At 54.2% G+C, this 23431-nt stretch overlaps 1 protein-coding gene and 1 long non-coding RNA gene across 2 annotated transcripts; one reads left to right on the top strand and one right to left on the bottom strand.

Moving 5' to 3' along the window:
• Nucleotides 1–3527: 3527 nt before the first annotated feature.
• Nucleotides 3528–22892, bottom strand: ADAMTS8 (ADAM metallopeptidase with thrombospondin type 1 motif 8). Its single transcript, XM_077112418.1, has 9 exons — nucleotides 22200–22892; nucleotides 14369–14608; nucleotides 12619–12754; nucleotides 11925–12092; nucleotides 10474–10775; nucleotides 8472–8655; nucleotides 7529–7701; nucleotides 7202–7377; nucleotides 3528–5294 (listed from the first exon to the last, which is right to left on the bottom strand). The coding sequence occupies exons 1-9, from the start codon at nucleotides 22890–22892 to the stop codon at nucleotides 4724–4726; spliced, it is 2643 nt and encodes an 880-aa protein (XP_076968533.1). The 3' UTR covers nucleotides 3528–4723.
• LOC143643155 (uncharacterized) lies at nucleotides 17125–18981 on the top strand. The gene is made up of 3 exons (XR_013156159.1): nucleotides 17125–17356; nucleotides 17888–18039; nucleotides 18548–18981. It is a non-coding gene; the product is annotated as an uncharacterized LOC143643155 (long non-coding RNA).
• Nucleotides 22893–23431: the final 539 nt, after the last annotated feature.

Here is a 23431-nt window from a genome sequence, read left to right as displayed (position 1 = left end):
GCCTCGAAACTGAGATCCTCAGATACGACGACGTTTCACAAGCCTCTTTTCTCTCCTTTCAGCTTCACATGCACCTCCCATCTCTGCTGCCCTTCTCCCAGTTTCTGGTCCAGCAAGAGGAACTCAACAGCATCTTTTCTTACTTCCGGAGAAATTCATTCCACATGGGTCTGATTCATTTGCGTTTACAGAAACTCAAAATTCCAGTGTCCAAAAATCCTCTCAACTTTTTCTTTTTCCCTTTCTTAGAAACAGGAAGTTGTGTTTGGCAGAGGACAAACTCTTCCAGTGCCCTGGGACTGACAAGATTTTTGGAATGAGGAATGATGAAGTCTGGGGAAGACTTCTTTGAGCCATCCATTCCTGGGGCAATTGTGCTTTTGCCAGGGGCAACCAGGGCAGTTTGTGGGAATGGAAGAATAGCCAGAACTTTCCTGCTTCTTTTGGCTGGTTCCAAGGCCCATGGGGAAAGTAAGTTCTAAAAGAGACAGGTGGCTTTAGAGATTCCTGTAATCTTCTCCAGAATGCATTTCTCTCTCTTCTCAACACATTAGCTGTGCTCGAGAGGAACCCCTTTATCTATCTTTTTGGGAGTGTCGGTTGGCTGACATTCAATTTTAAGCAAGGCCAACTACTTCCTAAGTGAAATATCAGAGAAGCTGTCTATCTGAAGAAGAATGCCCCGGGGGAATCTGGCACAGGTTTTAAGGGGAGGCATCAATTTCAAGAAATTTGATCGGTCGTTCTGAAGCATTACCTGGAAAGCAGACAGGAGTCTGTGCATGGCCAGCCTGCTGTGATTGTGGTGGGAAAAGGCACTTGAGTAACTCTACTCACTCTGTGCTCAAATATCCAGCTCCCTGCAGTGTGTTGTGCATTGTTTTTGAGTTTTTTCATACGCAAGGTCAATGTGACCACTAGCAAACATGGCCACTTAGATGGGTAACTTCTTTCTCTTTCCTAAAGCTGCAAGCTGAGCCAGAGGACACAGGACCACCTTCCCTGCTAGATGAGAGTGCTCCAATGTCCTTAAACCAAATGACAGCAAACCCCTACTTCCATCAAAGCAACCAAACGACCTTGATACTCCATGGCAGGGGTGCTGCTGGGCCGCACCTTTCGTGTTTTCTGTCCTAGCACCCATCGATGGTGAAGGTTCGGGCTCTTGGGGTGCTGGTTATCTAACCAATGACGGAAGAGGAGAGGGCAGTGCTGGGGCAGGCGTGCACTTTTCTTCACTTAGGGAATGACCTCCCATTCTCCGTAAAGCAGAGTGGGGGTGGAGAAGGATAGAAGGAACTTACCAAAATGTAAGTTCACCTTACCAAAAATGTAGCTCTTACTGTCTTCATCTTGCTCACCTTTTATCATGATTCTTTGGGTGATGCATTCAGTAATTTAGTTTCAGCTCACCATAGATGAGGCTATAGCAGCAGAAATCTGGAACTCCAAGGACAACACTGTGTCTGATTCTCTTTGGTAATTTCCACATTTCTGCTCACTCTTATAGAAAACCCATTTCCAATTCCCAACAACACAGGGGACACTGATGCTTCCTGGAGGGACCCATTGACATGGAGCAGGTCTTATGCAATGGAGATGCTTGCGGGCCCCATGGACTTTGCCTCCTATGACCAGGAGAGACCTGGACTGTGTGCAAAAGCCTGAATGGACCACAAGTTGGACACATCAAGACAAAGCATGGGAGGTGAACAAGCAACAGCCAACACACTCTTGAGAACTTTCCTTTTCCTCTTGCCATTTGTTGTTTTCTATTGGGGGGTGGGGAGCGGGTCTTGAAAAACTGAAGAGGGCTCCAGGGCAAGGAGACCATCTGTTTGCATGCCAGGAACCAGGACCAGTCCTCATGAAGAAGGCTCAGTTGGTTACAAAGCCCAAACCTGAAGGATACAGAATGTGTGAAGAATACAGCATCGTCTGAGAACAAGATGTGGAGCCAGTGGGAAGACGGTCCCCCACCTCTGTAGAATGTTGCTGGAAGAGGGGGGTAGTTTGCTAAAATGATGTGGTGTACTTTTGTAGATTCCTAAAACCCTCCGGTCACCTATAAGGGAGTGAATCCCAGGCTAAGATTCACTCTTCTTAAGGATCAAAGGTTGGAAATGAACTTTGATGCTGGCTGATGCATCACCTTTGAAATACTCCTAGCAGGTGCAAGGAGGATCCAGGTTGACATCCAAGCCACCCGCAAAGTTAGGGCCTTAGGAACTTCCCAGGAGAAGGCACCTGTACCTGGAAAAGGCAAACTTTCCGTGGAGGAAAGACAGCCTGCCCTGCTCTGGTTGGCTGGGGAGAAATAATGGTGTGGTCTCTCTCTGCAGATCTGTTTTCTGAGTCGCTGAGCTGCAGCTGTTGCATTTCCAGACACAAACAAGTATGTATTCTGTGAGCCTGGCCGAGCCCACACAGCGCGGAGAGCCAAGCTGGATTCCATTCTGCTTTGCACATAGTGGCTCGGCTGCCAGCTGAACTCCAGGGCACAGTCTGTGTGGAGGGATGGAGGCATTTGGAGTGGCACAGCTGGCCTGGTGGGGGTCGTTATGGGGAACGCGCTTGAACTTGGTTACTTAGGGGAGAATGAGAATCGGGAGGAGATAAAGAATTGTAGAAACACACACGAGCCTCCAAGAAACTGGTGTACGGAGAGGAGAAATCTGGTTTTACGCATAGTCAGCAGCATGTTCGCGTGTGTGCTGGTTTAGGTTTAGTTAAGCCCAGTTTCCCACTCACTAAAGAGAGTAGGCAGGCAGGGAACAGCATCAGTTCAACATCAACTACCATGGTGCAGAGAGGGGCAGCTAAGGGGCAAGTAGGGGTAAAATCCCCTGTGCTCCAAGGATCTGGGGCACCTTTTCCTAATTCACACAAGGGGTCCAGAGAGGAACTTCTCTGCCCAGGTCACCAGACATGGTGGAGATATTGAGAGGAACTTAAAGGGAAGAACCGAGGGTTCAATGGGGTGTGATCAAAAGCAAGATATGTATTTAGATTCTTTCTCTCTTTCTCTAGAATTGTCATTTCTTAATGTCACCTGTTTCTTCTTTGTGACCAAGGACCACACACCTGCCACACCAGGCCCTCTGGAAGAGTCAGCCATAGACTTCCTGAGCCAAGGAAAAGATGCAGAGATGTGCAGCAGAATATGGGGCCCTCAGGTGGATTGCAGGTGACTGTAGAGAAGGTCCTTCTATGTAAATGGGCTCTGAGTGGGATGATTGCAGGTTACTTGGGCCGAAAGAGTTGTGGAAGGGGGATGCGATTCAGTGCGGGTCAGGTGGAGAGAAGGATCTGAGATCATCAGGATGATGTTACTTAGACACAGGCTTAGAATTCCTAAGATCCTAAAAGAATCTTGGGCCTCGGGGTGAAATAAAATGAGGCTGGTGGGTGCACGGTAGTTCAGTGGTAGACTTCTTGCCTGCCATGGGGGAGACTTGGCTTCCTGACTCATGCACTACCCCCCCCAAAAAAATCAACAACAAAAAAATTCAACAAACGGTGTTGCAATGACAGGCTAGTCACATGGAAAAAGAATAAAAACGTGATTGCTACAACACAGCATACAAAAAAAAATGAGGCTGCTCAGCACAGAAGGGTGGTGAAGGTGAAGCCCGTGAGTGGAGTAAGTGCACTCCTGCTTGAGGACACTGACCCGAGGCATCACGTAGCCATGGGACCCTCTGACACGGGAGAACAGTGGTTCCCAAAGTGGGGTCCCTATACCAGCGACCTCAGCATCACCTGGGAGCTTGTTAGACTTGCCATTTCTAGGGCCCCAGCCCAGACCCACTGAATCAGAAACCTGGGTGGGGCTCAGTCCCTCCAGGTGATCGTGATTCAACTGAAGTTCAGCTGTACCTGAAAGGACCACAGGTGTTGACCAGTCAAGTGAAAAGTGGCACCAATGACTTGGGTGCCGCGGAGATGCTAGAACCCAAAGCGACTGCATTATTTCCTCAGGAAAAGTTCTGAAGACTAGGGCAAGAGGCAGTTTCCCTAAGTGTGTTCAAGGTGAGCAGCCCTAGTTCCAGTCTCCCTCACTGGACTCTGCGTCCCCTTTCCAAAGAAATAACGACCCAGCTGAGACCACTGCAGCAGCACAAGACCAGACTTTAGTTCCAAGACACGCTTGCTTAAATACTTGAAATGGATCTGACCCTGCAGACGGAGGGTAGCCTGAGCACATCCAGCTTTCACCACCCTGCAACCCTGGGGCCCTGGTGGCACCGGGTTGAAATCCTGAAGACTCCCCCACTTTCTAAAAAGCAGCTTAGGGGGTGCAGTGATGGCACTTGCTTTGGAATGCACCAGAGATGCTCTCTCATCATGCTCCTCTGTCGCCAATTTCCCCCTCCCTTTGAGGTAGATTATTTATCGGGGAAACCAAATGAAAAAAACTTCATTTAATAGTCCTTTGCAAAAAGGCTGACTCTAAGTCACCTGTTGGGATTGATACATGTGCTTTTGACCTTTCAAACTCGGGCCATCTACTTGATCCCAAGCCAGGTCCAATCAACTAGATGGCCGGCTTTAAGAAATGGAGCTGCACCCCTCTTCTGCTCCCTTATGGATTCATGCAGGGCCTAGAGGGCCATGGCCGTGGGGGGGCGCGACAGGCCATGCCACCATCCATGGCATGTAGCCCCTGCCTTTCCCCCCGGACCCCGAGTCCAGAGCACCAGAGCGGTCCCCGGTCCACGGGTCACAGGGGGCAGGGCTGGCTTTCGCAGGGCTTGTTGGCCTCGGGTTTCAAAGCCTCATTGCAGGTGGCGGAAACCTGGCCGTTGGGGTCCCGGCACTCCACTGTCCGCCGCTGCCAGCCGGTGCCGCAGGTTCCGGAACATTCCGACCAGTCCCCCAGCACCCACTGTGCGCTGAGCAGCGGCTGGATGATATTGGTGGTTGTTCTCTCTCTGTTGTTCTGTACGCTGAAGTCCACGTTGTTGGGGACGAAGAAGGTGTATTTGACTTTGGGGGTGAAGAGCTCACCGGGGACGGTGAGGAGCTGGACGGTCAGTGGCTCGGGCAGGGGCCGGAAGCTCTGCAGCCGCTCCAGCGTGGCCATGGAGCCGCTGTACTTCAGGACGGTCCCCTTGACCAGGATGTCCTGCTCTATGGCTGAGATGGACAGGTTTCCGTTCAGCAGGTATCGCCCATCGGCCGTCTTCAGTGCCAGGTAGTTGCCATCGTTCTGGACACCGGGGTGGCTCCGCTGCTTTACGTCGATGTTGGTGGCACCAGCTGGGATGGTGACGATGTCATTGTAGCCATAACTACGGAAAGGACAGAAACAGGCATGCTGAGTGATAGCAGCTGCCTGGCCGGGGTCACCCTCAGCAAGTTGGCACCTCGGGGTGGGCAGATGAGAGCAACCAGCAGAGAGGGGGGCCATCGGCCCCACATTCTACATAAGTGACTTGTGCAGTCAGACAGGAACGTTCTGTAGGGTGGGCTTTTCAAGGGGGTTGGTGTCACCTGGTGGCTCTTGCACCAACTGTTTGGGATTTGCCTGTCTGGATCTTGACCATGGCAAAGAGAGGAAGGGAGCCCAGGAGAGGCTGCAAAGCTGCCGACGGAGCTCGGGGCTGGGCTCAACTGAGGTCACAAGTACATTGAGTTCCTTGCACTGGCACAAAACCTGCCGAGCTCAAACTCACACGGAGAAAGCAGTTCCACAGATCCCTCCTGGAGCTCTGCCAGGGTAGAAGCAGCATTTGGCCTCTTTGAGCCCATCACCTCCCCGTGTTGGATGGGCTCATATGGCCCAGGGCAGGGACCAGAGAGATAAGCTTGTCTCTGGGGGCCCTTCCCCTGGGTGCAGCCCCATGCCGGGCCCTGAGGGTATCTGGGTGCTGTAAGCCTACTGCAGGGAAATGTCTCAACTCTCTTACGGGAACAGGGCTTTAGCTGGGGTGGAGAAGGCTTAGTTCATGGCACTTTTCTTCTCGGGGGAGGGTGTCTGGGTCATGTAGGATGGGGAGAAAGGGAAGGGTACCTAGGAGGACAGTCAGCCTGGCCTTTTGCTGCTTGGGCCGTAGGTCCAGCTGGGGCTGGCCACCTGGTCTGGGGCTGCTATGAATGTGCCTGGGCGCCGCATCTCATGCCTGAGAGAGCCAGCCAGTGGCTGTCTAGATAGCCCACGTTGTTTTCTAGCGCCTTTGCATTTAAATCTGAAAAGACTCCTAATTTGTCTTCCGTTGACAGATTCTATTCCCTGAGCCTGGTGGGATGACAGAAGGAGAGAGCAGAAAGAGGGAGAGAAAGAGAGTAAGAGCTGAGAAAGAGAAGGAGAGAGGAAGAGAGCAGGGAAAGAAGAGAGGGAAAGAGGGGGAGAGGAAGAGAAAGGAAAGGAGAGGGGGGAGAGAAATGGAAGGAAAGATGGAGAGAGGGAAGAAAGAACGAGGGAGGAACAGAGGGAGAAAGGGCGGGGGGGGGGGAGAAAAACGGACGGAAGGAGAAAGAGAAGATAGGAGGGAGAAATGGAGTACAGTATGAAGAGAGGAAGGGAGAGAGGGAAAAGTGGCCCAGGAGTGAGGAGATCTGGGTTCTCCTCCTGGCCCTGTCATTAATTCTTAGTGTGACCTTAGAAGAGTCACTTAATCTTTTCATGCCTCAGTTTCCTCATCTGTTAAATGGGAACTAAAAAAATTGGCCTTGTCCAACACACTGAATTATTCCTGGAGTCAAATGAGACCAAATGCTAGTGAAAGGACGTGGGAAATCCTAGGAGTTCTATGAACATGGGGTATTAAGAAGGAAGAAGGGGTATTAAGAAGGAGTTTAGATTGGTCCAGGTTCCAAGGCCCCTCCTCTGTCCCTTCTACCTACAGAGAGGCCAGACCTTGCCTGGTGCAGGTGGAGATGCCTTCCCCCAGACAGGTCTGGGAGCGCAGTCATCCGGTGTAGCTCGACTGCCAATTTTTGCAGAGACCACGGCTCTGTCCCGGGACCTCGGGTTCTAACAAAAACTGCAGTGGGCCGTATGGGGAGCCCCTTCTCTAGACGAGACACTGGGCCGAGTACCCTGCACATCCCGTCTCATGGAATCCTTACAACAACCAAAATTTTATCAAGAAACCACCTCTCAGAGAGTTTAAATAACTTGCCCCATACCCGCGGCTAGGAAGGGGCAGCCACAATCCCAGCTGCCCAGCCACAGGAGCCCTGAGGGGAGGCTCACCTGGAGGGGGCGAGGGACCCTGAGACCTTCCTGCAGGAGGTGCCTCTGCCGCCGCACACCCCGCACTTGTCCAGCTTCCGGGGTGAGTCCACCACGTGGTCGCAGCCGGCCTTGACACACTGGCCGCGGACACAGACGGCCAGAGTCTCGGGCCCGCACAGGGTGCCGTCGATCACCTGCCGCAGGGAAAGCAAGGGCAGGAGGGCGTGCAGTGAGCCCGGCAGCAGGTGGGGTGGGGACGGGGAACCCCGCCGACCCTGGCCCACCCCCCACTCCCTATCTCCGGGCCCAGCTTCCCGGGCTGGGGGTTGGGGTGGGGTCTCTTGCCTTGGCCTCAAACACTTTGAACTCGCTCCTTCCCCGGGCGCGGCAGAACAGCTTGCAGCGGTCGCGGGGCGACACCCCCGCGTACTTGGGGACCCACTGCAGGAGGTTCCCGTCCATGTCGGTGTAGTTGTAGGCATTGTACTTCTCACACTGCTGCTCCCTGAAGCTCTTCCCTGAGAAGAGGAAGAAGCGGCTTGGAGGTGGTGCTCCATGTGGATACAGGGTTGGGTGCAGAGAGGCACACAGGTGTCCTGGGGTGGGGGTGGGGGTGTCCTGAGTCCACGGCACCTTTGTTCCCCTTGGCTTTGCACCCCATCCAAGCACACGGGTCCAAGGTCACACCTTGGACCTTGATCCATGAGTGAAGCAAGGAAAGGAGCCTCTGAGCCTCGATGCCAGGCCCTCTGGGATGAACAGCTTTTCCCAGAAAGCCTGCATAAAACCTGTACAACTCCGTTTTACATGTGAATAAACTTAGGTGGGAATAGGAAGTAATTCAGTAAACACAGAAAGGGTAGATGGGCAGTTCTTTGCAGATGGAACATGCATGGAGTGAGACTCAGAAATCTCCCCACAATCCTGGGCTAACTATTGGCTGGAAAGACCCTGGAGGTGGCTCTGGAAAAAGCTTTCAACCTGCACACAGATGATGGCTCAGATGCCTCTGGGTGGATTATGATCTGAGATCCAAGCCCCTCTGCAAAGGCCCCCTGGGGTGGGGGAGTGACCTTCTCTGTCCCCGTGCCTTAGAAGTCCAGGACACTTTCTCCCCTTGACTTTGTCGGGCTCTTCCAGAGTGATGAGAGCTGACCCGGGTCCCTGAGGGCTGCCCCGAGACCTGGTGCCTCGCAGCGCCCATCTGTGTCTGGATCATGGGCAAAGCTGCACCCCCTCCCGTGGGGAAGTGTTGCAGCTATAGTGGCAGTGGCTTCGGCTGGGTTACCATCAGGCGGGCACTCCTCTGTGTGACACGACTGGTACTTGGCTCTGAGGCCCAGGCAGTAGCTCCCTCCGTTCTGAGGCTCAGGGTCCTTGCACTCCCTGGTGGAGAATTGTACACCTCCTCCGCAGGTCCGGGAACATTCTCCCCAGGGTCCCCAGGGGGCCCAGCCTCCATCCACGGGGGCCTGAAACACACACACACACACAAGACTCAGCTGGGGGCAAGGTGAGAAGGACTCTGCTCTCACGGCCCTGACCCCCTCACTTGGTTACTCCTGCACGTGGTGTTCACTCACCAGCTGCCACGATTTGTTTAATGACCATGTGGCCTGCTTGGTGGCAGGCTTGGGTGGACTTGCTGACTGCTGACTCCCTAGCACTGGAGACCGTGCCTTGCCCTTGTTAAGGGGCTCAATGGGATATTTGTTGCAGGAGTGAATGAATGAATGAATGAATGAATAACTCTTGTGGGAGTAAGGTTGGGTCTAATGCAGTGATTTTCCATGGCGACTGATTTTGTCCTCCAGGGGCCCATGGCAATGTCTGGAGACCTTTTGTCTGTCATTACTGGGTGTTGTGGGTAGAGGCCAGGGGAGCTTTTTACCACCCTACAGGGCACAACTGGCACCCCACAGCCACAAATTATCTGGCTTCAAATGTCGAGGGTGCTCATGTTGATAAACCCTGCTAGAAAGGAATGATCACTGGAACATTTTGCCTTTAGTTTCCCAGCTCCCCATTCCAGTGGTAGCAAAATACTTGGGAAATAAAGTTGCTTCCGATTTTACCACCGACCTAGGATGACAAAGTTCAAAGATCTGTTCTTGGTAGGTTTGTCTTCTTTTTAAAAATGCAACTAATTTTTAACAACATTCTAGAAAGATATACTTCCACATGTGAAAAAAAATAAGTAAAAAACAGAAGCATAAAAAATAGCCCATTAAAAAAAAAAGACCACCATCTCAGTGAAACCATGGACATGATTCTCATCAATATGCTTTCATAGTTTGGATGTATATAGAATCTCACAGATCCCCTTTTTAAACAAAGATACGTGCCTATCATGCATGTAGAACTTTATGAGCTAACTTTGCCCTGAGGAATCATCCCCCGTCACCTCTTGCTGTATTTAGCTCTGCTGCCAGGGACTGTTGGATAGACCCTGTCCTTTCCCATCGATGGTGTGGGAAACAGGGGTGGGTGGGTTCCTCAAAGCAGGGCTTGGGGAATGGGGAGGTCGGGAGGTGGCCGAGGATGCATCCAGCCCCTGAACAGGCTTGGAAACCCAGCGTGAGGGTCTCCCAGCCCACTCCGGCTTTGTGCAGAGCTGCCCTCCCAGGGCCAGCCCTCTTAAGAGGGGCTGGGTGGGGACCAGGCCGAGGAAGCCAGGGGATGCTGTTTCCTGGGGATGGCTTGGGAAATGCGATCAGCCTGGCAATGGTGAAGTATTCAGAGCAGGGCAAAGGAGCGAATGGCTTTTAAACCCTCATGGCATTGCTTTGTTTCTCTTGCAAGTTTGCTCTGCCTGGACAGAAGCAGTTCTGGGTTCTGCCTCCTCCCACTCTGAGCACGAATTTCCTGCAATACTCTCATTCCCTGGCCTCTTGCTGTGAACTCAACTGAAACAGGGGCAGATCTGGATGCTTTTCACTCAATTCTTCAAGTTCCTATTCTGCCATCACTATGTTTAAATAGAATTTACAATGGCTTCTGTCCAAGCCCAATGGCTTGGGTTGGAGTTGTTCACACCTTCTCCCCATCCTCACAAACAGTTCCAGAGGGAGAGTTTCCCAAATGCTTTGAGCAATGCTAGCCTCATTCCTTCAATTTGGACAGTCTAGAAGGGTTAAATGCACTCATGTTTGTTGCAAGGGGTACCGAAGCCACATCATGCAGCCTGGCCTCAGGTCTCTTAGCTCCGGGCTCTCTCTCTCTCTCTCTTTCTGGCTTTGTCCCCCTTCCTTCTGCCCTCTGCAGCCCCGGGGGTGGGGGGTGCCCCTCACCTTAGGCTTTTCCACGTCCGCCTCGGGCACACAGCTGCCGTCCCAGCAGAGGTGCCCCGGCCCACAGGGTGTGCCGTCGGCCCAGGGCAAGCTGCCATTCTTGGTGTGGCAGAGGGGCTGGACGCTGCTGTTGTGGCACCAGAGCTGGGCGCAGATATCCTGCACAGACGTGTTGGGGCAGTGGCGGAAGTGCGGCCCAAAGATCTGCTTGCACTGTTGGTCCAGCTCGTAGAGGATCCTGCGGCCTGGGAGGCCTGTCGGGAGGGGCAGGGCCGCAGTGGGGGCGTCCAGGAGGCAGTCTCCTGAGCAACGGAGGGAGTGGAGGACAGGACTCAGGCACGAGGCCCGCCCCCTCTGGAGGCCCTCTTGCAGCTGTCCACTGCCCATACCGCCTCGGCTCCTGCCACCCCCGGCATCTGGAAACTCCTACGAACGGCACTGAAGGTCTAGACAGCACGGCTTCTTGAACTCAACTTAAAACCTGCCAACACTCAATCATCATCTATTGGAGCTTATCCAATTTTTCATTATCGATGGGAAATGTATATTTGGACTGACTTTCTTTCGTCATCCAGCACACCCAGGGTGCCTTTCCCTCTGAGCACTGGGGTGAATCTAGTTAAAATTGCGATTAGCAGGCATCCCCTAAGTCACAAGGAATTGAGGATGTGACTCTGTTCTTCAAAAGCAAAGCATGCTATACTTAAAAAAAAAAAAACAATTAAAATGGCAAACTCTATGCTTTATGTATGTTACTGCAATTAAGGAAAAAAGCAACACCAAACAAAAAACACAGTATGCAAAACAAAGCCACAGGGCTGCAGTTTGGATAGTCTCTTATTTTTGCTTCATGCATGTCCCTGTCTCCTTCAAGGGGAAGAATCAAGAATCAGTTGCCTTTTCACTGCTTTTTAATCAACAACCGCTGTAATCAGCAGCCCCCACTCCCATTCCCTTCTCTCTTGTGACTCGTTTGCTGCCACTTTGCCGTTTCTAAGCTACCTGCCGCTCCAGCCGGGAACATTCTCCTCTCTCTGCTGTACTGCAAACATCCTCCCACCCCTTTGCACTCTGTTTTGACCACCTCCTCCAGACAAGTTTCCCAGACCAAGTCCACCCGCTTCACGACTAATAATCTCAATCGGCCCAGATCAGGCTGCTGTGAATGGGGCAAGGCCGAGTGTCCATCGGGTTAGAAGGTCACCGCAGGGGTGCTGGGAGGCGCACGCTTCTCTGATGTTTCCCCTAACCCTAAACGTCTAAGATGCCTTAGGGTGCAGCCCAGCAGTGTCACCCAGATCTTAGGGTGCAGCCCAGCAGTGTCACCCAGATCTTAGGGTGCAGCCCAGCAGTGCCACCAGGAGTGCACAAGAGGCCAACAGCAGTCCTAGGAGGCCCCCCAGGCAGAGCTCAGCCAGCAGCGGGGAGAGGGTGTCACCCCAGGGGCCTACCGTGCCCGCCGTCGAGGAACTCCGTGATGTACATGGCGCTGCAGGGTGACCAGGGGAGCGTCTTGTTCAGGTGGACAAAGAGGGGCGCCATCATGTGGTGCTTGTCCATGGGTCCAAAGAGCCGCTCGCAGGGTTTGGAGTCGTCGTGGGGCATGCTGAGGACATGCCCTGGGGAAGGAGAGGCTGTTCTCAGCCCACCTGCACACCCCCGGCCACCCCACTCCCCTTCCAGTCTGCCCTGGCTTCAGCATTCCCCACTGGGAGGGTGAGACCCCGAAGTCATGCAGACCCTGCTCACGGTATATGCAAGAGGCCTCCCCTTCCTCCCTCTGGGGCTTTCCTCTTCCAGGAAGCCTTCTTGGATTATTCATCCTGAATTCACATCCAACTCCAAAAGTCATTTGCTTTCCCACATGGCGCTGTCTTTTCAATTAACCTTCCCCACAATCCTCACTGCTTAGCTTTACTCAAACATTTGCTTCATGTTTGGGCATTTTTCAGGTGACCTTTCATGATGGGTCAGGACAATAAATTTTAGTGTTTTGGCCTTAAGCTCGGGTTGGGGGTGGAGTTAGTCCAACTCCCTCTGTCAAGTTCAGAAGGGAGAATGGCTAAGCAGGAGGGTGGCGGGGTCCTGAGAACATGGGGCCAGGCAGATGCCGAAGGGGCAGTGCCTCCGCCCAGCATGGCTTACCCAGCTCGTGGGCCAGGGTGTAGGCTGCCTGCAGACCCTCGTCCTCGATCACCGAGCAGCTCTTGCTGGGGTCGCAGATGGTGCCAATGTCCGCCACACCCAGGGTGTCGCATGTGCCCTCCTTCCCACAGAAGTTCTGCTTGGGGGAGGGGAAGCGGGCGGGAGCAGGTGAGACCAGCGAGAACAAGCAAGAGCAGAGAACAAGAAAATAAGAGAGAGAGAGAGATTAGGTGACAGCAAATGAGAGAGAGAGAGAAAGAGTAAAAGAGAGCAAGCCAGAATGAGTAAGAGCAGAGAGAGCAGAGACAGAGTGGTTGAGCAAGAGAGAGAGCAACCCAGAATGAGCAAGAGCAGAGAAAGCAGGAGTAAGGGGGGGAGGGGGCAAGAGAGAGAGAGAGAGAGGACAAGAGCAAGCCAGAACGATTAAGAGCAGAGAGAGAAAAAGAGTGATTGAGCCAGAGAGAGAGCAACCCAGAATGTGCAAGAGCAGAGAAAGCAGGAGTAAGAGGAGAGAGAGAGTACAAGAGCAAGCCAGAATGATTAAGAGCAGAGAAAGAGTAAGAGCGGAGAGAAAGAGAGAGAAAAGTGTGGGAGAGAGTTCGAGAGTGAGAGAGCACAAGAGCAAGTGACACCAAGTAACAGGGAATAAGAGCAGAGAGAGGGAGAGATGAGTCTGTGTGTGGGGTGGGCAACAGGCTCTCAGGGGTGGAAGTGGTGCTGCTGTGCCCCCAAACCTAGATGCCCACAGTTGAACATTCTACAAAATGCTTGCCTGTGCTTAGGAAACCTTTTTAAGGAGGAAGAAGCCTCAGTCGGCTTTCACAGGTCTGGGTGCTGGACACCGTGGCCCAATGTCATGAGACTTTCTGCCTTGCTTCTGGTCTTGAGACAAGTCAATTTGCCCACCGCCTTGTCTCTCTAACTGAGAGAGTGACCCATGAAATGCACTTTTGTTTAAAAGCGAAAAAGCACAGCACAGAAAGCCCTCTCCTTTCTGCTCTTCTTGAGTTGAAGGAGAATTTTTAAGCCAGATCCATTATTTTTCCACAGAGGCCGTGTGTGTAAGGTGGCCCTGTCTGAGGGCTAGCCAGGACCCCAGGGCAGGGGACGTGGTGGCTAAGCATGCCCGGTGGTCTCGCAGCGCCTCTTGCAAAAGGCAGCTAATGATACAAATGCTCTATGGGGTGACCGTGAGGGCTGAAGGAGGAAACGGAGCCTGCCCCGTCTGACTGTGTTCTCTCGCCTTCTGGAAACTTGTCTGTTTCATTCACACCCCATGGATGGGCCGCCCTCTGAGTCTGTGGGAAACCCTGAGCAGACCCCCTTGTTTACCTGCCCCTCTGTTTAACAGCCACAAAGTTTCACACTTTCCCTAATCCCAACTCCAGGGCTCCCGCTTGGCAGTTTTAGCCCCTTTGCTCTTGCTATGACCTCAGCAGACAGCTGGTGACAAGCTTTTGGAAAAGAGCCCTCCTGAGATGCTTCTCCTTCCTCGCAAATACCTCACACTCTGATTCTTGTCCTCGTGACCTCCTCCTCTCCTCCTCCCCCCTTCCCCCCCCCCCCTCTCCTCCTCTCCCTCCTCCTCCCTCGGCTCTTGAAGCTTCTGGCGTCCAGCTGGGGCCAGCAGGAGCCATTTCCCATATATGGTAGGCAGCCTGGTCCTTCCTCTGACCTGCCCGGTCTCTTCCCCCCGCCCCCACACCCACACCCACCCTTGCCCCCCGGGTTTCTGGGCCGGCCCGCAGACCTGTCTGGTGAGCAGGATGGCTGTGTCATAATGCTGGGGGTGGCGGTCGCTGGGCTGGTTGAACCTCTGCTGCCAGCTGCAGAAGCTGCGCAGCGTGAGCCCCCCATTGTCGGACACCTCCGGGCCCCATGTCTCGTCTTCCACAATCAGCACTTTGACCACCACCAGGCTGATGGAGTTCCGGATGCTGGGGTGCTTGTAGATCTGGGCTGCCACGGACGCCAGCGTCAGCACGTGGGTCTGTCGGGAAGGAGGGGACCGGCGGAGGGAAAGATTACCTCTGCTGCCCCTGCGGCTGCCAGGCTCAGTGCCGAGCGTTAGGCATATGTCGCTTCCTTAAGACCCACCCAAACCTCGAGACCTGGACCGTATTCTCCTCCAGTTCACGTGGACACACACACAGGCTTAGTAACGGGCCCAGATCACAAAGCAAATAAGTGCAAGGGCCAGAATTAGTTCCCAGACTGCTTGGCTCCATTTGACACCCAGGCCACAGCCGTCTGACACGGGAGCCACTGGCTCCCAAGGGCTGCTGGGGTCTGAATTAGTTGAATTAATGGAAATTAAAATGAGCTCCTCAGTTGTTCCGGCCCCCTACCGAGAGTGTCAATAGCCTCAAGTGGCCAGCTGGCGCAGATGGAATGTTACCATCATCACCCAAAATTCTATTGTTCAGCACTGCTAATTGGGCCATAACCTTGACACCACCTGTCTCCCTTGGGGACCACTCCCCTGCCCCTCCCCGTCTCATTCCAGGAGCAAAGATCTGAGTGCACCAGTTAGGAGAGTTTCCCTCTTAGGACCTGGTTGAGCATTTTCTTGATGTCTTTTGGGGTAACCTTTCCTCTCGAAGAACAGGGAGCAGCAGGGATGGTTACCCTGAAAGCTTTGCTGGAAGAATCACCACTCATGATAGCTCCTCTCCACCAAGCAGGGGACGGGCACTTGGGATGTGCAGCTCCATCAGTTTGGTGCTAATATGGTACTTCCCTGAAGAATGCCCACCTTCCCCTATAGAGAGTCCTCTAAGAGCAGGGTGGTTTGACCATCCCCAGGCAGGTGCTTTGACCTCTCTATTACAAATGAGGAGGCTGCCCAGGTCTCAGGCCACACAGCTCTGAAAGCTAGGATGCCAGCCCAGCTGTATCTGCTTGTGAAGCCCATACTCCTTCCAGTAAGTTTCCTGGAACTTGGCCTCCTGGTTCTGCCTGGGTGACCCTGAAGGGTTGAAAGAATCCAGTGGGCCAAGTGGGACCCAGCACCCAGGAAGACACCTGCTGCCAGTCCCACCCAGGGCCAGGGGAAGGAGCCTACACTACTGCTTGGCTTCCCGCCTCTCCTTGGGCTGCCAACTGCTTCCATGCTGGATTCCAAGGTTTGGAGAGGATGCCAGATGAGAGCTTGCTCTCCCATCTCAGGGACTCTTGAAGTGGGCCCTCTTGGATTATTTTGCAGAAGGGGAGACAAAGGAGAAGAGCCAGGCAGTGCCTCCCGCTGAGTATGCGCCACTCTGGACTGGACTGAGCCCTTGAGCACTAGCTCCTGCAGTCTTCCCTGTCCTCTCTCTTGGAGTCTGGAAGGTGGGAGGGAAAGAAGGGGGGAGGTGGGGAAAGGCTAGAGAGGGCCATGCCATGGGGTGAGACCACGTGTTGACGTTCCAGACGAATCCCATTATTTGTGAATGGGATCTGTCTGTTTGCCCTGCAGGCAGCCAGCCAGGTATTTTGTGAGCCTTACAAATAGGGGTTGGCTGGTTACTTAGCCTGTCAAGCACTCCAACTATGTTTAGGCTGATGTAAACATCTTATCAGCAAAGCTGAAACTTGGCATTTGCTCCTGGAGTCAGATTCCTGAGGAAAATAAGCAATCAAATCATTATGCAACTAGGGGACTGGGGATGGAGGGTGGGGGGTAAGGGCTTAGGAATGGCATCTTGCTGAGGTCAATTCCTGGCTGGGTCCTCCCTGTTTCCAAAGGGCAGAAAGGCTCCTGGTCTCTCATCTTGGGAAGTGAAAGGGTCTGATGGACCAGGACCAACCCTTGGAATTTCTTCTGAGGCCACCTGCAGCTGTAGGCACGGGGGACCTTTTCTGTGCATCTCAGTTTCACAATCTGAAAATTGGGGAGGACGATGTCGTACAAAGAAGCTGTGAGGAAAGAGATGCCAGCTGCCAAAGCGTCAGTCTGAGAAGGGCCAGCACTGAAGACTTGAGGCTGAAGAAGTGTCCATGCTCCAGAAAAGACCATGGTGCATTCTCAGCAAGGACCAAAGGGAAATGGGCGCTAACTGCTGCACGAGCGTCAGGGGAGGGTGTCGGCAGCCTCCCCACACTAAAAATTTTATGGACACTAACTTTTTTAGGGCATCTTCTCCTCCATCGCCTGTCCCAGGCTGTCAGACTTGAGAGCCATTAGGCAGTGACTTGGACTTGAGAACACTTTCAGGTCTTTCCTGGCTGCCCACTGTCTCAGAAGACAATTTTCATTACAAGAGGTCTGCAGAGACCATGGGGTCCATGTTTCATTTAACATCGCATGTCCTGCACCTGTTGACCTCCATGTAGCTCTTTTCTCTCTGAGCTTTCAGAGGCTGGATGCACGGTTGTAAACCGTTGTCCCCCCATTAGCTCTTTCGAGAGGCGGAGGCAGGAAGGCCTTACGTTGGCAGCTCACGGCTCCCGAGCGCGGGCGAAGCTCCCAGCCCAGGGTGGGGTGGGGTGGCGCAGTTCTCTGAAGCTCTGACTCTTGGCCAAGCCCCTGGGCCAAGAGGGCAGGCCTGATGTAGGGCCCCTGGGGAGCAGGCTCAGAAGGCGGTCAAGGAAAAGGTCAGATCCCTCACTCCATCTGGTGCCTATTTATACCCTCCCTGTTCAGTACACAAGTGCTGGCTGCTGGCTGAAGCATGTGAACAAGACCGTCCAGACCCCCCCTGCCCCCCCGGTGGAGTGGGGTCCCAGCTCAGGGCACAACCTCCAAAACTCACAGCAGGTGAGCCAGAGCCCACTATCAGCCCTGCCTGGAGATGGTCAAACCACCCTGCTCCTGCAGGGCTTAGGGGCCTCACTCCTTTAAGTCTCTTTAGGGGAGGGCTTTGTTGGGACACAGACCTCTTTGATTCTCTCAGATACAAAATGGGAGATTCCTCTCATGGGAGCCCTCGGGCCATCCAAGCCAGCTCTGGTGGGAGTCAGGGGAACAGCAGGCCGAGGCCAAATGTCTTCCAGCAGCAACTTCTGCTCATGATGCCCACCCATTTTGTTTTACTTCTTTTCTGTTCCCACCAAAGTTCTTACTGCTTTTTCCTGCAGCCCTTCTGGAGCAGCTGGGATGGGAAGAGTGGCCCACTGGGGATGCTCTGACCCCAGCGGTTGGTGCTGTTGCTTTGCCTTCCTGGGGTGTCTCTCAGGCTGAGACTGCTGGGGAGGAGGTAGGGGAGAAGCAGAGGAGGAGAAAAGGAGTGATGGAGGAAGGATAGGGACAGGCAGGGATGTCCTGTGTCTCTGCCCCTTCTCCCCCCAGCAGAGGGAAACGTCCCCTCTCCAATGCAGACTTATGCAGATGTACAAGGAGCCATCAGCCTTAAACACTCTGAGCTGGAGCAGGCTGGAAAAGATGCATCTCTTCCAGGCAGGATAGCAGAGCCAAAACAGCAGTGGTTGGTCCTCCGAAAGGTGCGTAACCACTCTGCCTTTCACACGGACAAATGCTTCCTATCACTGAAGGCTACTGCCATTCAAAGAACAGCTGTGCGTTGTTGAGTATGTGCTATGGGCTAGGCAACCAGGGTGATGCTTTCTATATTTTATGGCATCCTTAAGATGACGCTATGATATCGGTTTACTTGGTTGCATTTTGTTGATGAAAAAATTGAAGTCCAGAGAAATGGACAACTTGCTCAAGGGCATTTTTCTATTCCCCCCATCCCTCCCCCAAACTATGCTGCTACTTGCCACACTAGCTGCTACTCATCTCTGCTGTTAAGGAAAACTGTAGCATAGCCAACACAAACCCAAAGCGTGCAAGTGAGCCAACTCACTTTAGCCTTGATTGTGCTCTCTTGCGGGGTGGGTGGTGGTGGGGTGGGGTGGGGTGGGGTGGAATTTAGTATTCAAGATGTTGGATATTAAGACATCTCCCTGGGGAAGTACCCCACCTCTTTGATCTTTCTTATTGTGGCAGACAAAAGGGATGGAAAAGACCCTTGCAGTTTTGCCAGCGGACAAAACATAAATAAAGCACTTGTCTTTCCACCCATGAAGGCTTGGGCAGCTTCAGAGCTAAAGGCTGAAGAAGACTGACTCTATGGCTTATCATCCAAGCCAGGACACTTCTGAGGGCAAAACAGGGCGCTATTAATAATTATGCCATAACAGGACTAATATCCAACGTGCGGGACAAACTGGGATATATGGTCACTTTCATATTAGAACTTTTGGGAAACACTTTCCCCCAAAGGATGTGGGTGAGTCGGAGAATAAAAGGCTGTGACTTAGCCTTTCTCTGGAATCATTCTTAGTAACCCAACATCTTGGGAATCTTCTGCTCTGCTTTGGGAAAGATGAGTGCCGTGCACTAGATCCTCAGTGCAAAGAAGAGAATTCCAAAGCTCAGCTCAGTGCCTGTATAACAGGCAGGACAGACTTCCCAGGCTCAGCAGGGGGCACTGGCCAGCCCACCACTCACGGCTTTCCTGTTCCTGTTTCATCCAGGCTTCCAAGGAGCGGTGATCGGTTGTAGAGAGTTGATGGACCCTTATGCCGTGGTCCCCTCCTTTCCAAAAGCCCCTTTACTCTGAACTCCTTAACTCTGAAAACCAGATAAGAAGATGGGAACCAGGAGCCCCTTTTGTCAAGGGATTAACTGAACTCAGTTGGACCCGGTTCTGGAAAATGTCATTGTGGCTTAGCAGTGGGAACAACCACCAGCGTGGCTAATCCTCCTTTCTCTCTTCCTAGGAGGAGGTTTCTTCTCAGGATAGGGCCTTGCCTCTTGGCTGCATATCTTTGAACTGCTGGATTTAATGATTCATTCCCAAAACAAAGGCATATGTTCCAGAGGGTAAACAAAGTCACAGGATCCCAGCCCCTCATCATGCTGTACCTATGGCACGGGGCAATAAAACGAGTGCTGGATCCCAGGTTGGGGAGGGTTTGCCAGTTGCTAGCTGTGTGACCTTGGGTAAGTCCCATGTCCTCCATGAACTTCGTTTTCTTCCTCTGAGCCCTCTGCCTCCCTCAGAGGCATTTCCATTAAGATGCAATGTGTGAAGCCACTCTGAATTATGCCTCTTACATAGCGCTGCGCCTTCCAGAGGGTTCATCATGAACCATCATGGACGCATCAAGAAGCTTGATAGAACTGATGCATCTATTCATTGATAGAGACTGAGGATAGAATTGATGAATCGATTATCTAGTTCAGTTGTCTTGCTTTACAGAGGAGGAACCCAAGTCCCAGAGTCTCTCCTCACTATCACCTAGCCCCTCATTGTTTAATCCATCATCAAGTACTTTCCATTTGTATAAGCAAAGTCTCCAGGAGATGTCTGGAGCGCTACACACAAGGAGTTAGTTTCTACAGGGAGAAATGGTCTGGGCAGGCAAGATCCCCTGCCCAGTGGCTTCTTGAGACCCCAGGACTTGATATTCCCACTGCTTTCAGCTGTGCTCAGGCACCAGTTTTAGGAAGCTCAGGGGACTGAGCTGAGGCACTCAAGACTACACTGAAGTATCTTCAGAGAGGGTGAAGATGTCAGAGCAGAGTTGACAGTGGGCAGTCCCAGTAGCTGCACTGCCTCAGTCCTTCCTCCTCCTCAACCTAGGGACAGCAGTGGGAGAGGTGGGCCAGGACCTAATGACATCAAGGTGGGGGAGGGAAGGGACTTTTCTTTCAGGTGGAAGCCCTAGAAACAGACCCCTAAGGAGAGGAACCTAGCCTGATCAGCACAGTGATGGGCAGGGCGCAGAGGTGCCTCCATGTGTGGTTGTGAATATCTGAGAAGGAGTGTACGTGGGGGTGGGGGGATGGGCAATCAGCGCTAGCCGTGAGTCACAGAGGATGGTGATGTTTCTGGGTGGCTCTGCCCGGAGAAAGCCAGCCGCTCGGGGGCCACACCTGCATCTGAAGTTGAACCACATGAGGCCCAGGGCAGCAGCCCTGTGAGCGGCTTCCATGGAACCCAGCATGGAAGCATGCCTGCCTGGAGATAGCTGTAATGTTTGCAGAGGCCAGGCTTGTCCATGAGTTCCTAGGTGCTGAGCTGAGAGAGTGAGATGATGGGAAGGCTCTAGGGAAGACTAAAAGGCAATGACTTTATCCGCTGCTTCCCCCTTTTTTCTTGTTGGCTTTCCTACCTCTTGGTTCTCAGGCATATGTCAGAAAAGGGTTTGCAATGAGTGCACCACAGGGCCTGGTGGCTGGGAAGAGTCCTCTTCTCACCCCTCTCCTGCCACTCCCTTGCAGCAGAGAAAGTGGGTGGCAGGGAAAATGTTAAATCAACGTAGACTAAAGCCTGTGGGCCTGATTGCCCGACACCTCAGAACTGCCTTGCAGTACCCTGGAGAAATGAAGACCACGAGAGCAAAAGAGAGAGCAAGCGAGTGAGAGAGTACAGGTGGGTCAGCTCTGGGTGTACACTGCAGCAGCCAAACCAAGTAGTCAGATGCACATCTTACCCAGCGTTGGCCGTGCTGCTCTATCCAAAACGCATTTCCCAGTAGTTGCTGGGTGGGGAAGATCGAGCAAGGGGCAAAGGGTACACGGCTTCTTGTCTGATTTTTCTGCCTAGGTGGTGCCCAGGCCTTCGGTGTCTACAAGGCGGGCAGAGGCTGAGCCTGGAATAGGGTTTCCAGCCAAGGATGCTATCACTGAACACGTGCTAACTGTGCTGCAGTGGCTGCCAGTTCCCTGCCGTATGGGGTGGGGGGTGTCACTTCTCCACCTGGCAGCCCTCTCCTGGAGCCCTGACACTTCACCACGTCCTTGGGGGAAAGGGGGAGGCTCAGGGTGACCTCCTACTTAGCCTGCAGCATCTTTGAGTCTTGTTACAGATGGTCAAGCTCCAGGACTGTTTTCCTGGATGCAGGTTTCCTGCGCCAGCTTAGTAAGAGAGCTGTGTCTCAGCAGAGAGCAGCTGGGCTGGACCAAGTTGCCTGCTGGCTTCACCAGAAACATTCACTGAAAGAGTTAACCACTATTCCTTCTCCCCTCCCCTTTCCATTGAGGCTTGGGTTTCCAGGGTTGAGCCCCCAGGCAGAAGTCCTAGACCCCTCCCTTCCTGTGCTGGATGCTGGCACAGCCAAGTTCTGCCAGGGCTGAGCTCCAGGCTGGCGAGGTAGTCCAAGCCCCTTGATCAGAACCAGCTGGGTACAGAGAGGGCTGGCAGCCCCTTTCCAGGTTCAATTCTCTCCAAACCATGTCCTTTACTTATGGCCACCTCAGTCCTGTCCCTAAAAGGAAGGAAGCAGCCACATCTTTCCAGACCTGGGGATGGTAGAGCGCTGAGGAAATAGGGTAGGGATTGTGGGCTGCTTCTAAGAGGTGCCATTTAAATCTTCGCGGAGAGGCAGGTGCCTGGCGGGGGGGGGGGGGGGTGCTTTCAAACTCATTTTCAGCTCGCTTTGCCACGTGCTGCAGGAGACGCGGGGGAGCAGAAGAGAGGGTCCTGGTACTCCCTCACTCTAAATCGGAAGGGACACGGGAGAAGCGGGAGGTAGCCCGGATGGCGGAAGGGCTTTCTCGGGAAGGAACTGCCTTATTCAGGGTCAGGAGGGCGAGGACTGTGAAGGTGGGACAGGGAAGAGAAGGATTTACGACGCCGGGGAAGTCCTACCTGCAGGTCGGCCCCATAGAAGGCAGCCATGGACGCGTCTGCCACTAGCAGCGTTTCCACGAAGCGAGCCTCGGACACAAAGCGCTTGGTCCGACTCGTGGTGCCCAGGGACGGTGGGAGCTGACTGATGCCTTCCGCCTCCTCTCCTTCCTCCTCATCCCCCGCGTCCTCGTCCTCCAGCTCGCGGTCCTGGGAGGTCCGCCCGGGTCTGTTGCGCGCTCCGGGCGCGGAGCCGGCGCCCCAACGCTGCAGGCGGTGCGGCCGCGCGAGGGGGCCCCCGGCGCTTTGCGGCTGCACGGTGAACTCCTCGCCCTCCAGCAAGAAGGCGCCGCGCAGCCCGTCGCACAGGCTCACAGCCGCCAGGGAGCCGGGCTCGCCGTTCACTGTGCCGGAGAAGAAGCAGCTGCGCAGCCCGCGCTCGGCGCCGACCGACCCGCGGGGCGCCCCCAGGTGCTGCACGCTGAAGGCGGGCGCCAGGAAGCGCGCGTCGGGGGCCAGGCGCAGTTCGAAGGCCCGGCCGAAGGCCGACAGGTGGACGTGGAGCCGGCCCGCGCTGCCCGCTCGCGGCGACGGCACCACCAGCTCCCAGGCCGGGCTCTGAGCGCCGGGCCCGGCCGGGGCGCCGCTGGCCAGCGGCGGCAGTAATAGCAGCAGCAGGAGCGGCCAGCTGGGGCCGGCGGGGCCGCGGGGCATGGGGGCTGCGGGCTGCGGGGCGCGGGGTACTGGGAGGGCAGTGGGCGGCGAGCAGGTGCGGGCCCGGGTGCCCGACAGTTGCCCAGGGCAGAGCGAGTCAATGATCGGTGCGGTCACCGTGCGCGCGGCGGCGCAGGGCGCAGGGAGCTGCGCCGGGCGCCTGAGCAGCCCCGGACACCGGGAGCAGCGGGGCGCGCCGGGAGCAGCGCGGGGCAGCCGGAGCAGCGCGGGACTCTAGGGGCAGCGCGGGGCCTCCTCCGGCCCGAGCGCCGCGCGCCGAGCGAGCAGCTGGAACCGCGCGTCCTCCGCCCCTTTCCTGCACTGCGCGCCGGCCCCTTCCCCGCCAGCCCCTCCTGCTCCTCCCCACCCCGCCAGTCCCGAGTGGGCTGCCGACCTCCGTATTTATACTTCCTTCCCGGCTTTGACATAAGAGGTTTATTTTTGATCTCTCACTATTCCCGTTTCCCCTCCCCTGGGATCAGAGAGAGAAACAGAAAAGAGGGAGCGAGAGAGGAGAAAAAAATTTGGACGAAATGTAA

The sequence above is a fragment of the Tamandua tetradactyla genome, chromosome 8 (genome assembly GCF_023851605.1).
Source record: "Tamandua tetradactyla isolate mTamTet1 chromosome 8, mTamTet1.pri, whole genome shotgun sequence".
NCBI lineage: Eukaryota > Metazoa > Chordata > Mammalia > Pilosa > Myrmecophagidae > Tamandua > Tamandua tetradactyla.
Note: the sequence above shows the minus strand (reverse complement) of the source record. Positions and strands in the feature narration are given on the sequence as shown.

Bases quoted from the DNA above. Each gene is read 5' to 3' on its own strand.
- ADAMTS8 (XM_077112418.1), bottom strand. From the start codon at position 22,892: ATGCCCCGCGGCCCCGCCGGCCCCAGCTGGCCGCTCCTGCTGCTGCTA. The intron at 8,656-10,473 runs GTGAGGGGCACC...TGTGTGTTTCAG, and splicing joins CGGACGTGGAAAAGCCTAAG to GCCCCCGTGGATGGAGGCTG. The intron at 5,295-7,201 runs GTGAGCCTCCCC...TCCTTTCCGTAG, and splicing joins GGGTCCCTCGCCCCCTCCAG to TTATGGCTACAATGACATCG.